The following is an 18,204-nucleotide window of genomic DNA, read 5'->3' as shown; positions in this document are numbered from 1 at the left end:
AGACTTCTTCACACATAGAAGTTGCGCTTTCAATTTGAGATTGTCAGTATGCACACGACTTGTGGTAGGGGGAGGTTTACGTATACCCTATCCTCTTACACTTCACTTGTGAAATTATACTGGATATGTTGTTCTATTGTTATATATACGCCGCTATAATTTTGAATGGATGGTGCTTTCTTCATGGTAGTACCATGTTTCGGAGAGGAATTAGCACTCTCAATCATTTTTTTTTTTCTCTTAAGAACAAGTGTATGCCAGTATTTTGTCACTTCTGCCGATTTGGCTTAAATAACACCTAAGTACTTATTTAAATCAACCAGCATCCCCTTAAAATGACTTTACAAAATTTAAATAAAGTACTTTCTCTATCCCATTTTATATTGTACATTTTCTTTTTTTAGTTTATCGTTGAGGTAGAAAAAGAACATATTTATATATTCAAAAAGAATTTAGTTTTGACTTCTACATTACATTTCATGACATTATTTTACAGCCATAAAAATGTTTATGATTTATTTTAGACCACAGGTCCACCAATCTAATTTTTTTTTTCCCTATTAACGTAAAATTTAGATAGGGAAATAAAAGTAATGATGAGAACCAAAATGAATTGTAGCAAAAGTTTGAGGGTCAATTTATAATTTTTATATCTGGAAAAAAAAATTAAATTTTTATATAGACTTCCTCTCAAAATAACACTGCTTTATATAAACTCCCTATGTAAGAGCAAAACCTGAACTATTTTTTTCTTCTTTTAGCTCAAATTATTTATACATTTGCTTCGCAAAATCTTTTTCAGAAGTAATATATGCAATTCAATATTAGCTAAACCCACAAATTATTTAAGTTCAAATAAGCATTGAAGTGAATACAGACTTGCCCACCAACTGTTCGATATATTGTCTCAAAGAGTATATATACTTTCATCAACAAATAGTTTCATTTTCAGGCACCCTTTATGCTAGTTTGCAGTTGTTGCTAATTGGATTATTCCATGTTGAGAAGAAAAATTATCAACTTGTATTGTATACTTAAGTCCCAATGCCCTTTAAGAGTATGTTCATATTCTTCAAGAACTAATCAAGAAAATGTATTTAATTTCGTTGAGGATAGTAAACCACGTTCCGAAGCAGAAAATTTCGGTCGTGGGGTTTTTCATCAGCTTTCGCCGTTGTATAAGGATAATAACGAGGCGTTAAAAGATTGCAGGATTGAAATAACGGATAATGACACTTGGAATGTGTCATCTAGCTTAGCTGACGCTTGGAAAAGCAACGCAAATGTTGCATCGAAGAAAAAGGTTTTATTCAAACAAGAGGATGATATTGATGATGTAGCGATCAATTATAATGACGAACACCCTGATTTTGATGATATTGAGGAAATGAGGATACGTGGGAACTTGTTTTACAAGCTTGAGAAAGATTCCAAGGAATACGAGGAATATAAGTTCGATTTCCATAGAAGGAATAAGAACAAGAATAATGGAGATGAAATTCCAAAAGAGAAGGAAAAAGCAAGTAAAGTTTCGACTTTTGAGGTCGAGAAAAGCAAGAAGGAGAAATTGAGCTATAGCTCGGCCTTTCCAGTGGACAGACTGATGTTAGATTTTGAGACAAAGAGGTCAAGGGTTCCAACATTTAATCAACTTACTGCTCCTTATCACGAGCCATTTTGTTTGGATATTTTTGTCTCGAAAGGCTCTGTAAGTGCTAGCATTATTCATAGAGCTACTAGCAAGGTTGTTGCTGTGGCACATTCGATTTCCAAGGACATGAAATTTGACTTGGGATCGACGAAGAATAATGCTACTTGTGCTGCTGTTGGGGAAGTTCTGGCTCAAAGAGCCTTGGCTGATGATATTCATAACGTAGTTTATACTCCAAGGAAAGGGGAGAAATTGGAGGGGAAACTTAATATCGTTCTTCAGTCCGTTATTAACAATGGCGTCAACGTGAAGGTGAAGCTTAAGCAGAGGAAAACCAAGAAACCTGGTTTCCACCGCCCAACTGCTTAGATGGTCATCCTACATTACTATTCACCAAGGCAAGAATTGTTATAAATATCATCCTGACGATTTTTATTGAAACTGGATTTAGGAAAGTGAATCAGGTCTATTGCTTTAGAAAGTATGCTTTATCGGCACACTGACAAGTAGTGGAGTCATGCAAGACTCAAGAGTCCGGTAATTAAAAGCGACAAGGAAGATTTATCAATGCTTTATTAGCCCGCAAACAGAGCAATGTAGTAAGTGGAACAAGGTTAAAAATGATTTACCTTTTTTGCAAGGTTGAAGAACATTTCACTAAATTCATTGTTATATGTCATTGAAGGGGTTTCCATAGTAGTTACAAAGTTGGGAATAAATCTTTTATTTCCTGCAATTTGTATTCTTTTTGTGAACATTACTGTTAATGGAGAAATCTGGTTTACATGTTAGCATTCTTTGTAATTTGATACAACAAACAAAAATTTGGCAATTTCCAAAAAGATAGTCTGGGACCTTAGCACAGAGGTGGAGCCAAGATTTTTAGTTCATGGGTTCTGAATCACAATTTTTTTTTTGCTTATTGGGTTCTAGATATATCATTTATGCATTTAAATGAACTTTTCAATATAAATACATGGTTCGATCCTAAGCTACTAGGTTCTGCCGACCCCCGTAACCACAATGCTGTCTCCGCCCCTGCCTTAGCACACCTTTAATCTTTATAGGATCAAGAGCAATTTTTTTTTCCATTTATTTGTTTGAATGCCTTATGCAGCGACGAATGATGTATTTTGAAAAAGACAATTTATAGCAATACAAACACATAATTTTGCATTGAATTCCTCAAAAAGTACAACATCTTGTATCAGTTTTACATCAGTCATCGGCAGTTGCTAGTTGCAGAGACAAAAGTTCTTCTTCAGGTATAACTCTAATGTGGCAATCTGATCTTGGATAAGATGCACATAGTAATGCATAGCCTCTCTCCACAACATCATCACTTAGCATACCATCACTTTGATCAACTTTCCCACTAAGAAGCTTTGCTGGACATGTCATGCACACTCCGAGATTGCAGTCGTACGGTACGGACATGCCAACGTCGAGTGCCTTCGACAAAATTGTCTCATCAGGTTCAACTTCTAGCTCTGTTGTTTTACCTTCATGTTCTACTAATACTTTATAAGCCCGGACAAGGCCCCGTACTCGACGATTTCCGGTTCTTCTGAGTGACCAGGGATTGTTTAGTTGAATAGCAGCAAGATTGGTTTGTTTTCTTGGTGGAAGGAGGGTGAAAGATGGAGAGGTTGTAAATTGAATTGTTGCCATAGTGAGTGAGGGAAATGTGGAGTGAAGGTTTTGTTGGTGTGGATAAGATGTCTTGATGAGAAGATAAGGTTCTTTTGGGAATTAATTGGTGGAATTTTGGTTTTACAATCTGCCTATGGGCTAGTCATGTTTGTCTGTGTTGTTACTAAGTTGTGGAAAATGAGCTGCTTTACCAATTTGGGCTAGTGTTGACTACATTGTAGTTTGGATTTTGTCTGATTTACGCAAATGTCCTCTTTTAGGCCATCATTTAGATTTTGTTCCTATTTTTAAAATTTGTGCAAATATAGCCCTTAGGAAATTACTATTTCTGACGCGATGCTAGACTCAGTCAAATGTTTGCTCATATATTGTTAAATCTTACAGACCAAATATTAGACTATCATTGCAATACCTTACAAAACAAAACAATTGGGGTGTACAAAGCAAACCGACAAACCGTACCAAACCGATAAATCGAGTCAAACCGGAAAAAAAAACCCGACCATAATTGGTTTGGTTTGATTTTAGCTAAAAAAAAGTCAAACCAAACCGACCCGACATTACGTGTATTCTACTTTTAAAATATTTTATACATAAAAATATTTATTTGTAATGTAATTTGTAAATATTTCTTAAATTTTTTCATAGTTTTTTGTCTTTTATCATATTATTTTAAGCTTGAACTTAGAATTTTGAATGCCAATAAGTTTTATAAGCCATGGACGTTGGTAACTCAAATAAAGTCCAAATCAAAACCAACTCAATACTAGTTCTAACAAAAGAAATTCAATTCTAACACTAGGAATTACCGTAATGTTGGATATCTAATCTTTAGTTTTGCATAATTGGTTTAGAGCGTAAACATACATAGCTTAATTTTTTTCTTTGTCATGTAATTAATAATTATTAGCCGTACTTATTTTAGCATAACTTAGTATTTATATTAAAGTCATTTTATTTATGGCTTATTAATTAGCAATACTTATTTTAACCGATTTTATTATCTTTTTTGTTAAATATTTTAATACGATGTCATGGCTTATTAATTAGCAATACTTATTTTAACCGATTTTATTATCTTTTTTGTTAAATATTTTAATACGATATCATCACCCATCTCACATTTTGTGTTATTTTCTTATGAAACACCTTAGTTATATAGTCGTATCTTACTAGGACTAAATAAATATTTGACGTAAAAGTCGTATGTTTTGTATGAAGACTTTTTCGGGGAAAAACCCGAAAAAATCGAATAACCCGAGAAAACCCTAAGTTGAAAAACCCGAATTTTATTGGTTTGGTTTGGTTTATAAATTTAAAAACCCGACGCAATTGCTTTGATTTAGTATTTGAAAAATCTGAACCAACCCGGTTCATGTACACCCCTACAAAACACTAGAGGTTGTAAATTGAATTGTGGCCATAGTGAGGAAAATGTGGAGTGAAGGTTTTGTTGGTGTGGATAAGATGTCTTGATGAGAAGATAAGGTTCTTTTGGAAGTTAATTGGTGGAATTTTGGTTATGGGCTATCCATATTTGTCTAAGTTCTGGAAATTTTGGGCTGCTTTTTGCTGCCCTTTGAAAATTGAGCCGCATTTGCTGGCCTTTACCAATTTGGGCTCTAGTGTTGATCTACATTGTAGTTTGGATTTTGTGTGATTTACGTAAATGTCCTCTTTTAGGCCATCATTTAGATTTTGTCCCTAATTTTGAAAATTGTGCAAATATAGCCCTTGGGAAATTATCCTTCCAGACACTGTTAGACTCGTTCAAATGTATGCCAATATATTTTTCAATCTTACGGACAAAACCTAGATTTTTGTATCGCTTGTATGATGTTTGCAATAACTTACGCAACATTAGAGGTTGTAAAATGAATTATTGCCATTGTCAGTGAGGAAAATGTGGAGCGAAGGTTTTGTTGGTGTGGATAAGATGTGTTGATGAGAAGATAAGGTTCTTTTGGAAATAATTGGTGAGATTTTGGTCTACAATCTGCCTATGGGCTACTACCCATGTTTGTCTTGTTAAGTATGAGTTGTGAAAATTGGGCTGTGTTTTCCTGGCCTTTTCCAAATTGGGATCTAATGTTGGTCTACATTGTTCAGTCTAAAGCTTTGGGATTTTGTTTGATTTACGCAAATGTCCCTTTTTAGGCCATTATTTAGATGAGAATTTTACTTGGGATAGAGACTAGAGAACATATAAGTGATATTTTTATTTAGTAATTATATTTTATTTTAATTACATTTGATAGCTAAATGTTGTATTTCAATTACACAAGATAACTAATACATAATTCTCTCCTCCTTTCTCTCTAACGTCTGAAACTCTCTCCTCCTCTCTCTCTAACGTCCGGTCCCTCTCTCTAATCTCCGGCAAGTCTAACGAACCACCTTTCTTCCAATAATAATAGCTCTAATAGTCCTATCAATTTCTTCCTCATCGAGATTTTCATTACAGCTAAATCTGCTTGAAGTCCTACGATCAACTTCCAAAGTTGAAGGGCAATTAAGGAATCTGTCCAATGGGAGATCACCATCCTTTCGGTCTTCAACAACTAAAGCAGTTGGTTTTTATGATACACTTTATCATCCAGATCTGACCGGAAATACAGTTTATTATCCAGATCTGATCGGAAAATACATTTTATTGTCCAGATCTGGCCGAAAAATACACTTTATTCGCCTGTATTTTGAAGGAGGAGATCTTTTTGTATACAAATAAATACAGTGAATTTGAAGTTTTGAAGTGTATTTTATTTCTTATATCTCAAATCCGAGTGTATTTTTTTTTCTTGTATCTCAGATTTGAGTGTATTTTGAGTATATTCGTTTTTTCTAGTGTAAAATGCAATGTTTCTTTATGCATTTTTCACCTGTATTTCGAAGGAGATTTTTTTGTATACAAATGAATACTGTGAATTTTGAATACAGCTGAATATCCCTGTATTTTTTTGCATTTATGTTGTTTGAATACAACCGAATTTAAATACAATAAGTTGAATACAATGTAAAAGTAGTTATAAATGAATACAGCCGAATCGAATACATCTGAATTGAATACAGTGAAATACAGCCTAATTGGAATACAACCGAATTTGAATACACGTTACCGTAGTTACAAAATGTAATTAGCAAAAGTGTAGCTATATATGCCTTAAACACACACACACCCACACACACACAAAGTGTAGTCATTTGAGTAAGTTTCCCTATTTAGATTGTCTCTATTTTTAAAATTGTGCAAATATAACCCCTGAAAAATTACCATTCCGAACGATGTTAGACTCGGGTTAAATGTGTGCTCATATATTGTTCAACCTTGTTGTCTAATGTTTGCAATAACTTACAAATTTTACGCCATGATTTAACGTTTTTTTCATAAGATTTTTAGTTTGCTAAAAATAGATCTTTAGACCGTAGCCTGATAGGTCCAAAAATTGCAAGAGAAATAAATAAAAGATCATTTACTAAATAGTTGTTCCAAAATGATCCACCCCTGATTCCTAGTGCCTAAGATGAAGTTGTTTTAGGTTTTTGGAATGAAATATTTGTGCTCCCAATAATGTTGTTGTAATATTTTGAAGTTGCAGCTCTTAACAGTTGTTTTAAAACTATAGCAACTGCGTGCACACCATTCAATCCTCCGAAGCTCTCTCCATACCTCCACTTCTCGAGCTATATATCTAATTCATTCCCTTTATTATATAGTGTATGTATGTATACATACATTTGTTTCTTTCATCTCTTTGTTTCTATTTAGTTCTGTTTTGTCTTCCTCTTTCCTCTTTGGGAAGAGAGAGAACAACAACTTGTTTTGGTATAACCATTCAGTATCCGGTACCCATTGAATCAACTAATTTGAATTCTTGTTTCTAGGGCCCGTTAAAAGGAAAAGCCTACCCTACCAAGAATTTCTCCATTTTAAGGGCTGGAGCCCGAGATATCTCTAATTAAGGGTTGAGGGATCTCGTCGATGGAAATTTTTTATGCTAAAGATGAAGCATGTGTTGCTACAAATGATAGAAATATGAAAGCCGAGTCAATAACTTTGTCTCCTCTTCACGAAGGAATATCGAAGCTATTATCTCAATGGCCAGGATTGCAAATGGCTATTGAAAATGAATGGGGTGGCCAAGATTCTCCTAAAAAATCGAAACAACTTTCCTCTGATATTTTTTCTTGCCTTTCTCAATCAAATGGTACGTTCCTTCTCCCTTCACCCTTTCCTTCATTATTTTTTTTAACCATCTGATCTTTGAAATTAACTGGCCCGTTTAATTTAAATTCGCATCACATAAAGTTTTTTTAAGGGAGAAGCGTTGTCTGCCAAACGTTTCTCCATTCCCTAAGCTCGAACATGCCTCCTTTCGTTTCTTGATTCTTGCTCTTTCTATCAACAAAGCATGTGTTTGATAATATAATAATATGATATTACAATAATTAATCCCATAAGACACATTTTTTCCTTACGAGTTTGATCATGAAAGATAACGAGGAATTTTTAAAAGTTTTAATTTGTCCTTGCCTGCATTAAACTGAAGATAAAATTAGTTTATCCAATGTACTATGAAAACAAAATTTAATTCATCCATATCACATTAAATGTGTTATTCTTGATTTTCATATATGTTTACTTATTAAGAAAATAGTTGAAAATTTAGCATTTTCAATATTTATTCATTCAAGATGTAGGTCTCTTTGTTGATTCTTTTTAGTTTTACAAAAAACGTTGTTACATAATTGTTTTTTTAATTATATGTTACACTAACAATTATTTAAGTTGACTTACAACGATAAATAACTAATCATAACATACTTAATATGGTAATATGGGAAATAAAGTAACCACCTATTATAATCGATTATTGAACTGATGAAGATTTTTTTTAAAATATTCTGCTAATGCTAATGTATATAACTTAAAATCTTGTATAAATGATAATGTTAAATGATGTACGCAGCAGCAGCTGTTGGTGTAGAGGACGTAGAGAATATGCTTTACGAAAGGTTGCTACTGTCTTTCAACACTGACATTGATGATGGAAGCATTGAGGAGGTAATTAATATTTTTTTATAATGTTACAAGTAAATATATTTTAAGTGACTTGATAGTGTAAAATATGTTTTTACATATAATTCGTATATATAAGTTAAACTAATTTTTAAAATACAATCAGGTTGCGGAGCAATTAATGACTCTTCGTGAGGAATATGTTCAAGGGAAATCATCTTACACAACCAAGAAATAATTGAATGGTACAATATTCAACATTTTCAATGTCAATTATTCAAAATTGGATTATATATTTGATTTTTAAAGCAAACTAAGTGTAGCACCTCTGTATATTGTCTAGTTAAAAGGTATGAAGTTTTTCTTGTTAATATATTCCCTCCAATCACAGTTAGAAGGAAATATGAAAAAGAAATGTTTAAAATTGGTGCTCTTAAACATATTACTTATAACATTTTTATTGACTATAAGACTTCTGAAACTTATTATCTTAAACAAGCCATAAAATATGTTCTATAAAAGCTTGTCATTCATGAGGACAAAATGAAAAATTTAAGTTAAATTATTTTCCAATACAGATGCGCTCCATAATCTCCTTCATGTGATAAGATTTACGAACTAATATGAAAATAGTGTATATGTTACTATTGTATAACAATAATCCTGGTATCGTCGTGACATACCAAAACATCCCTTCCGCCAAACCCTCCACGGCCGCTCACACCCTTTGGCAACCGTCACGATTAACTCCCCGTCAGCAAACACCGCTGTCGCCAACTCAGGCTGGGCCCACGCGGGCAGCCTAAACCTCCACGTGTCCACCTTCAATTGTTCCAACATCAGTAACTCCCCTTTACCACCACCTGATTTGACACCATTTCTCACCACTATCTTTGTAACCCCCGGATGAATCTCAACTGCCTCAGCCCTAACATTACGAATATTTTCACCGTGCTGCTCGATTATTTCGACCACGAAACGGAAGAATTCCGGTGTTTCTTCCACCTCAACGTCAGCATCGGACGGGATCGGTAATTCGAGGACTTTTCCGAACACGTGAGGCAGTTTCCTTAGTTTTTTCATGCCGTTTCCTGACATTATTACTATGGCTGAGGCAAGATTGAGAAGAAGAAGAAGAAGAAGAAATAGAAGAAAAGGAGTAATTGGAATCAATACTTTAGAGCTAATTAATGGCAACGTATCGTTGCATGGACAAGAATATGGACCTTCATGCTCTAGTTTTATAGGTTACATATGACGACATCAGAATATTTTTTTATTCTAGTTGAACTCGTCAGAATATTTTTTTATTCTAATTGAACTTTTGGTGTTTAAAGTTTTCTAGGTTGATTAGTCCAGATTCTTTTCGAGTAGGCTCACTCACTGGGGAAGAGAGATATTTTGCTAAGGGTTCAAGATTTAATAGTATATAGGTATAAAAAGTAATTTTTAATTTATATTATACTATAATTTAATTTTTTTATATATACAATATAATTTTATGACAAATATGCCATGTTCAACTAATCACCCTTCATTGTATATGATTATGCCACTAGGGAGTAAAACGTTATCTACCAAGTATGTTTTTACTCAATAGCTCAAACTCGTAGCTCTTAGTTAAATATTATAGGGATCCTAATTATCCTACTACACACTCGATAAAGGTAACATGAGAATAAAGTAACAAGAATCTAAATCTTGATAAGGTTCACAATTTTGGGGCGGTGAAAAGGTGGAATCATTTTAGTGATTGAATGGCATGAGTTAGAGCCTTCTTCAACAAGCTGATAATATATATATATATATATATATATATATATATATATATATATATATATATATATATATATATATATATATTAGTAAAGTCCGGGAAAAAACCCTGATGATAATATATAGTAAAACTTACACAAATAACTACATTTTAACAGCTTCTAACAAGTTATAGCTATAAGTTGAAGATTTACAATTCATAGCTGCTTTTGGCTGTATTTCAGTTGTATCTCGCGTTTTTGAAATACAGTGTGACTGTTGAATTAAAAAAAGGCTATATTTATGGCAATAAAAATCTTTTTCAAATTATATGGTAATTTAGATTAATGGTTCCGTGATTCACGCAAACCTCATGAGGTTCCGTTACAGCTAACATCTCTCTATCAAAATCAGTCCATTCAAAAGTTTTTTGCTGGTTTTGTTGTATTCGGTTGTATTTCGCGTTTTTGAAATACACGAAAATACAAAATTTGGCGGAGTAAAAATAGGCTGTATTTATGGAACATATTCTCTTCTTTCATTTTAAATGGTAAATCAAATTAAATCAACCATGTAACACGCAAACGGCTCAAGTTCCATAACAACCCACGTTTCTCTCTCCAAATTACTCCATTCCAAACTTTTAGAAATACTTCCAAATACAAAAAAATATACATTGGAATACAATGAAATATGGTTGACTATTTAAGAAATATAAAATTGTAGTATGCGTATATACAATGGAATACAATGAAATGTATCAGAAACTGTTTCGTACATTAGAAATACATTGAAATATAGCGAAATATACTGAAACAATACACTGAAATATACAGAAATATACTGAAACAGTACATTGAAATATAATGAAATATACTGAAATATATTGAAACACCACAACCACAAACCCTACCGAACCACCACAACAACTGGAAAAACCCTCCTCCTTCCTCCGCCGCCTTTCTTGAGAGAATTTTTTTTTAGGGTTTGGAGAAGATGATAAATCTTAAATGTGTAGTGAGAGAGAATAGAGAGCTACATGTATTTCAAAAATTACTGGACCAGTTATGAAATGTAATTTTGGAAAAATAAAGCTACAAAAATTAAATAAAAAATAAAGTAATTATTATTCATAAATAAGTCTTAGATGTAGCTATGTCAAGTAAATTTTTCTAATATATACCATAGTCCTGTTTGAAATCGGATGGGTCATCGCGTTAAAATTGAAGAAATTGGATGATTTGTCCTTCAAATGGCTGGTTTTAATTTTGCCCTTCAGATGGGCTGGTCTTTATTTTTTGTCCTCTAGCAATCGAATCTATGTCTAGCAAGGCATAAGTTATTTAAAGGCAAAAGTCATGCAGGGCATAACTGATGGGATATTATGATGAGAAAATATAAACTTATGTCCGCGAAAAAATTAAAGATCAGCACAAAATAAGGCCATAAATGCCAATGACCCGTCCCGCTTCACTCTTCTGCGTGCATTTTGGACTATGGGCTATAAGATGGTCAATCGTCTGGTTGGCCCACTAGGTACTTGGTGATATTGTCTGATAAGCCCAATAAACACTTATCCTTTGACAAACTAAGGCCCAATTGCTAAATTTAGGTGATCGGCGTACTTCAGCATTCCTAATTTTGTATCATAATGAAAGACTCAATTCCCCATGATCATGAGGCAATTTGGAGGTTGATATATATAATTATTTCAAATAAGGAATTGAATTATCAGGGAGAAATTTTTGGTAGTAAGGTAAAATCATGTTATGTTGATTTTACCATAGTTTAGTGCTTTAATGCGGTGAGAATATATATCAATTAATAATAATTTATTGAGAGAAATTTATGTGCAAACACGTGTAACGGATCTATTAGTTTGGTGTAAAACGTTTGATCCAAGTAATTTTTTAGTCTCCGTGTCCCTACAACCCTAAGATAAAATGGAGGAAATATCATTTCAGCAAAGATCCTGTGATTGGTTTTTTTTTTTATTGAAATGGAATATACATGAACCATATGTAATATGAATATGAATTAATTAGGTTAGTAGGTTCTGAATACATAATGATAAAACCAAAAAAAAGAAAAACAAGTTAAACGCATAATAAGCGATATCCATATAACCAAAGAGGCAAAAAAAAAAAAAAAAAAAAAAAAAAAAACTACATGCATTACTTACTCTCCACCAAAACAACATCCTCCATACAAGAGAAAGATGAGATTAGGGAGCCCTTAGAATGGAGAAATCTTATGTAGGACACATTTCTCCATAAATGAGCTATACATAGCGCGAAAATCTGAATTAGTCGAGCCATTAAGTTCTGAATACAGAAAAGGATAGAGATTAGGGTTTAACCATGAAAATGTTTAGATTTTGTTCCACCATAAGAGTAGTTAGAAATTTCATCTCCTACTTGGGATGTGCTTGTTGATCTTGCTCCCTAGACCTTCTCCTGATTAGCATCTGCCTAATCCCATCAGCTACACAAATTGCAGGATTAGAATTAATATATTTTCTACAAAATGACATATGAGCCTTCATTGCTTCTTCCATCCCAAGAAATTGCTGCACATTCTTCCCTCTATCAACTTCATCTCTAACAGCTTCTGAGCAAAGCCCACACAACCATTTCCCCTCAAAGTTAGCCTTCACTTCATTAATATAGTCTTGTGTGCAATCTTCTTTAAGACCACAACACTCACACTTAGCCAATTCTATGTCCATTTCTTGAATATCAAAACCAAGATCTTTTTTTTGATTGGCTAGCTAATACATATAAAAAGAAGTGTTTTCTTGGATTGTTTAGGTCAGTGGCTAGAAAGGAAAAAGGGTGACAAGAGAAAATGGAAGAAGTGAAAGCTTAGAGTAGGGAAAGGTGCATAATTTTTTCCATGTTCTAAGGGACATAGGGCAGTGGAAAATGCGACAATTCGGAGTTTGTCTTGGAGGGGCGTCCCTAAGATGGAGCCCTTTGTAATATTATTAGGATATAAGAATTTTTATATATTGACGGTGTAAAAGATATTTATATGATCAGGTAACTTAAAAGGTAAATGTAAGTTAACTTCATTTAATAACATGGAATGATAACCTAGATTAAATGATAAGTAACTTGTAGTAATTAGATGAATATTCATGATTTGAATTTTATGAATTTGAATAATAAGACAGAGACCTCAAATGTTAGTAACTAGGTTTTAAATTTAATTTTTAATATATTTTGTAAATTTTTAACACACAGAGTTTGAGCCGAAATTATTAAATTCTGTTAAACGCGTAAATCATAACTGGTGAAATTATATAGTAAACCGCGTATATATCTTATCACAAACAATAATTTACAGGATTTTATAATTGCTTTTGTCATTTTCCTTTGTCTTATTAGTTGCTACTTTACGGGTAGTTTCTCCTTTTGGCTTGAAAGACAGTTACTTTCGGTTAACATAGTTTTATTTAGCTTGACTTGTCGTTTTCTGGTTGGGATTGATCATTATCCTGATTCCATGCATCTGTTGACTGTTGACCACTTAGATTTTTTCCCTGTACATTTTGATCACCAATAATATTATATTATTAGGTCAAACATCACATCCATACCCTACAGATCAATAATGGTGTATACAAAACAATTATACCAAACTTGTCGTTCCATATTTTATACCCTGAAAAACCATATTTCTCTTATAAAGGAGAATCTCAGTTTTTTCTAGTCCTCACATAGATTTTCTTGTCTTTTTTACCCCTTAATTGAAGTTTTATAACGTTGTAACTCTTCATACATTTAGGTAAATTTTATGAATTTCAAAGACTTTTTACATGTCACTAAAATGATGATGTCATGGAAAAGGAAATAGTGACCCCACAACTACATATTTGAATCTTTCTTTTATGTGAAAATATTATTAAATTTGTTTCAAATTATATTTTCCCTTAAAATTTATTATAGACAAGCAAAGAATTATCATGTCATTCAATTTCTATCTTAATATAGGCTTAATTATTGAATTAAGTTATTATTTTTATAATATTATTTATTGATGTTATTTACCATTTATCATTTTTTTATGTGAAATTTTAATTGGTCCAGTTAAACGTAATTTTTTTTTTATTTTATTAATATATAAGCCACTAACTTAGACCAGCTTAGGGTCAACATATGTGCTTCTTGGTTTTAACATTTAATCTGACGGTTCTTTTGTCATTTTGTATTACTTCATGCGCCTGAAACATGTGACGGTATTTACAAGTCATTTGGACGTGATTTGAAATTTTGGTTTGAAACTATAGTTTCAAATCATGATTTAAAATCATGATTTCAAATCATGGTTTGAAATTATGTTTGAATATGTAATTTGAATATCTTAAGTTGTATTTTCTCTTATAGATATAAAAACTCACAGGTTGTGAAAACAATTAAAACATTCCCAAATCTTATACAATCTTACCAAATGAGCAAATCATAGTTCATAACAAAATTAATAAGCTACTAGAAGGTCTTTCTAAAAAATACAACATTAATTGATCAAACTTTAGTTCAATAAAAACGAAAATTCTGACATGAATAGTAATGTAACTAGTACTTTTTAATATAATCCCCCCACATGGTAGACATAAATAAAAGTTGGTGGAAGTTAATGAGGTTGGTAAAATGGTTGGTGGGAGTAATTGTTAAATATATTTACCAACTTATGAGTCAAGTTTTATATTTAAATTTTTTAAAATCCCAAATCATGTCTTTTTGGATGATTTGCAGTTTAAAAACTTGAGATGAAATGCATGTCTGAACGTTAATTTCATCTCATGATTTCAAATCATGATTTCAAACCGCATGTCCAAACGCCTTAAGTGAATTAGTCTTAAATGAGATAATCTCATTGGCTAATTTACCCTTTAACTTTGGACCAATTTACCCTTTAACTTTAGACAGAGTATCATCCTTTACTCCTCACACGTCAGTCACTTTAGCTTCGTGTCAAAAGCTAACTCGCTATCTAATGTCAAGTGGCATATCATTAAATGAGTTTTCACTTTCTTTCGTCCCTTCTTGTTATTTATGTTTTCTTTTACATTGATTGAAACACATGAAGTAGCATTTCGATACTTGAGTTTGTAATCAGGCATACAATGATTTTTTTTTTTTTTGTAAATAGAGCAGATACATGCACTTCTCCTGATGGTTTGCTTTTAAAACATTTTTATATAACACCATAACTTAACTGTAAAAAAAAGGTCACATTAATATTAACTGAAATTGTCTAATGATCATAAACTAAAATTGAGATTAAAGTTGTTAATCATACCTAACAAATAACTTCACTTACGTTAATTTCTGCATTTGAGGGTGGGCCCGTGTACAGCACAAATAAACTTTACCTAGTTTTGTAGAAGAAACAATAAAAAATAGGGGAAGATTTTCCTTATTTCAATCTCCTCCTTCAAAAGAAAAATGTTCCAAGATTTGTTTCACTGTTAACATGTTTGTACAAAGCATAACGTGTGAACGACACACAGAGTTCGAACTTTGCCGTAGATTAAAATCTATTTTAAGCGAAAATGGATAGATAAACTTATTATTCACCGAGTTTTGAAGCGTGCGCAACATCTGGCTCTTGAAGTATTGCGACTATTAAAAGAAAAAAGGAAGGTTAACCTGAACAGGGCACTTCTTAAGATAAGTACCAACTAGATAAGATAAACGTAAAAACTTATTCGTACTAGGTGTTTACATCATCTCAATAAATATATGACACATCAAACATGTCTTAAGTTACAGTCTCATTGCTAAATCATAATTAATTGATGCACATTTTATTCTTAATTTCTACTTAATTATGATGAAATAATATGATTTGATTTAAATGGCTGGTGTACGTAATTTTCTACATATTATACAACACAAAAATGAAATATATTTTGTAGCACAAAATCCATACTCTATCAACTATTTGCTCAAACAATGTGATAGGGATATAGCTAGACTCATGTCTTAACAGTTTTTCTCCATGTGACCTTGAAGAATTGAAGCCCTGACCAAAGTTTATTGTCCTTTGTGAAGAAAGGTCTGTGTTCAGAAAACTAGACTACGTATATTTCATCGGGTCCACAGACAAGAACCTGAGAAATGGCAAAGCATGTGGGGTTTGTTCAGGTGGAGATACCTCATATATATGTATGCAATTGGGATCTCTAAAACTTTTGAGTTTAAGTTGTATGCGCGGATGATATAATAAATATTTCTGCATAATATTTAAAAGATAATTGCAAATTATATTTAAAAGACAATTGCAAGTAACTCTATAATAATAGCACAACATGTTATTTATCTGGCCACCAACACATAGTTTTCAGTGGCCGAAACAATTTTCATCCCTAATAATTTTAGATGGGGATGGATAACAAAATTTTGGCGTTATAGAGTTGGATTCTGAAATATTTAGCTCACTTTATCGTATGTGGTTCTACCTCGAAATATTGGTTCTTCTGAACTCGTAAACTCATAGTTGGATGATTCTGGAGTTGTCAATAAACTAGCGCATTTTAGTTGATTGAAAGTAACTAGTAAGCAATAAATGTCGAAAAACACTTTATAGTGATTTTAGAAATAAGTAGTTATGTTGTTGGATCTTGCATGTTTTGATGATTGGCAAAATGAATGAACCAGGTCAATTAGTAGAACTCTTGAATTAAAGTGATTTCGGGACACGGACTTAGCCGACAAGATCTAGGAGTCCATGCAAGAATTATCTAGGATAAACTTGGGAGTCCCATGAAGCATACCAAGTCGTGTGATAGCAAAGAGGTTGCCTCCTCTGAAACGCTATCTCTCCACATGGGCCTTATCAAGTAAGGTGTTTGTGACCGATTAAATTGCCACTCACAAGTCGTTATATATATATATATATATATATATATATATATATATAAGTCTTCTACTGAAGAATGTTACGCACTCACATAGAGAGAAAAACATAAATCGAGCAAATAAGCGAAAGCAATATTTGAGAGACTTCTGATTGGCTACTGAAGTGAGACCTGATACGAAGGACCATATTGAAGTGCTTGTTTCATTGTGTAATGCTTTACAGTCTTCAAGTATAGTCTTCAAGTAGAGTATTTTGTTTTAGGATTGTTTATCGAGTTGTATCTTTTCAACTTTCTTAGAAGCACTGTAATCAAGGGTGTTCACGGAAAATAAAAAAATCAAACCAAATCGAAAATCAAATCAAACCAAAAAAAAAAAATCGACACTTTTTGGTTTGATTTGATTTTGGTTTTTCATTTTATAAACCGACAAATTTGATTTGATTTTGACTTTAAGCAAAAAATAACCGAACCAAACCGACAACATAAATATCTATCTAAAATTTACATACACACAAACATATATATATATATATATATATTAGATTAGCATTGTACCCATATTTTGTCTTTCACCTGTATTCCCAATTTATTTCCCATTTCAGAATCTAACATTTTTCTCCTTTAAGACGGCAACACCAATTCTCTTCTCATTATTCCATCGTCTTCCACCACAAATTGTGGTCAACAATCATCGCCGTCACTTTGAGAGAGAGAGTTTGAAATTTTATGATATTAATCTTTTTCACTATTGATTCATAATTTATGTTTTTTGCTTTTATAGTAATCTAATTTTTGTATTCACTTTATAGTTTGATTTGTTATTTTTATTTTGATAATACTAAGAATATATTTCTTGTTCAAAATAACTTGTTTTTGAGTCCTTTAATTATTCATCAAAATATCTTGGTATATCACAACCAGATTTTAATTTATTACACAAAAACAAATTCATTGTAAGAACTTTTCTTTTATGTTCCTTGAAAATGGCTAAATTCTTAGATGATGCATATAAAATTTGCAGAAAGTACATATAACTTGATTAGGTTTATATTTTTTTTTCTCATATAGGAGTAATTGATTTGATAGTGTTATACTAGAAAATAGTCAATTTAATATGTGCTCGGACGTATATTGTCATATATTTAACAAAAATTCAAAAAGACCCCGAGAAAACCAACAAAAACGAAAGCAATGAAAAATCGACTTAATTGATTTAATTTGATTCTAACATTTGAAAAACCGACTAAGTTGATTTGGTCA

At 32.2% G+C, this 18,204-nt stretch overlaps 3 protein-coding genes across 4 annotated transcripts; 2 read left to right on the top strand and 1 right to left on the bottom strand.

The window, feature by feature from the left end:
* Positions 1-183: 183 nt before the first annotated feature.
* Positions 184-2,163, top strand: LOC132618535 (uncharacterized). The gene has a single exon (XM_060333571.1). It carries the CDS (start codon positions 998-1,000, stop codon positions 2,018-2,020), a length of 1,023 nt encoding a protein of 340 aa, XP_060189554.1. The 5' UTR covers positions 184-997; the 3' UTR covers positions 2,021-2,163.
* Positions 2,164-2,780: 617 nt separating this feature from the next.
* LOC132618536 (ferredoxin C 1, chloroplastic) lies at positions 2,781-3,403 on the bottom strand. Its single transcript, XM_060333572.1, has one exon. The coding sequence runs from the start codon at positions 3,320-3,322 to the stop codon at positions 2,870-2,872; it is 453 nt and encodes a 150-aa protein (XP_060189555.1). The 5' UTR covers positions 3,323-3,403; the 3' UTR covers positions 2,781-2,869.
* A 3,594-nt stretch (positions 3,404-6,997) lies between these two features.
* On the top strand, positions 6,998-8,890 carry LOC132618901 (uncharacterized). 2 transcript variants are annotated; one of them, XM_060333896.1, is made up of 3 exons: positions 6,998-7,509; positions 8,272-8,366; positions 8,488-8,890. In XM_060333896.1, exons 1-3 carry the CDS (start codon positions 7,284-7,286, stop codon positions 8,557-8,559), a joined length of 393 nt encoding a protein of 130 aa, XP_060189879.1. In that variant the 5' UTR covers positions 6,998-7,283; the 3' UTR covers positions 8,560-8,890. The 2 variants fall into 2 exon arrangements, with proteins under 2 accessions (XP_060189879.1, XP_060189880.1); XM_060333897.1 differs by having other exon boundaries at positions 7,000-7,509; positions 8,275-8,366.
* The last annotated feature ends 9,314 nt before the right edge of the window (positions 8,891-18,204 follow it).

This window comes from Lycium barbarum, chromosome 11 (genome assembly GCF_019175385.1).
Source record: "Lycium barbarum isolate Lr01 chromosome 11, ASM1917538v2, whole genome shotgun sequence".
In the NCBI taxonomy this organism is placed as follows: Eukaryota; Viridiplantae; Streptophyta; class Magnoliopsida; order Solanales; family Solanaceae; genus Lycium; species Lycium barbarum.
Note: the sequence above shows the minus strand (reverse complement) of the source record. Positions and strands in the feature narration are given on the sequence as shown.

What these genes read in the sequence shown, in the direction of transcription:
- LOC132618535 (XM_060333571.1), top strand. Translation starts at nt 998, where the DNA reads ATGTTGAGAAGAAAAATTATCAACTTGTATTGTATACTTAAGTCCCAA.
- LOC132618536 (XM_060333572.1), bottom strand. Translation starts at nt 3,322, where the DNA reads ATGGCAACAATTCAATTTACAACCTCTCCATCTTTCACCCTCCTTCCA.
- LOC132618901 (XM_060333896.1), top strand. Translation starts at nt 7,284, where the DNA reads ATGGAAATTTTTTATGCTAAAGATGAAGCATGTGTTGCTACAAATGAT. An exon ending in TTGCCTTTCTCAATCAAATG is followed by an intron (nt 7,510 to 8,271) that starts GTACGTTCCTTC and finishes TGATGTACGCAG; the next exon opens with CAGCAGCTGTTGGTGTAGAG. An exon ending in ATGATGGAAGCATTGAGGAG is followed by an intron (nt 8,367 to 8,487) that starts GTAATTAATATT and finishes AAATACAATCAG; the next exon opens with GTTGCGGAGCAATTAATGAC.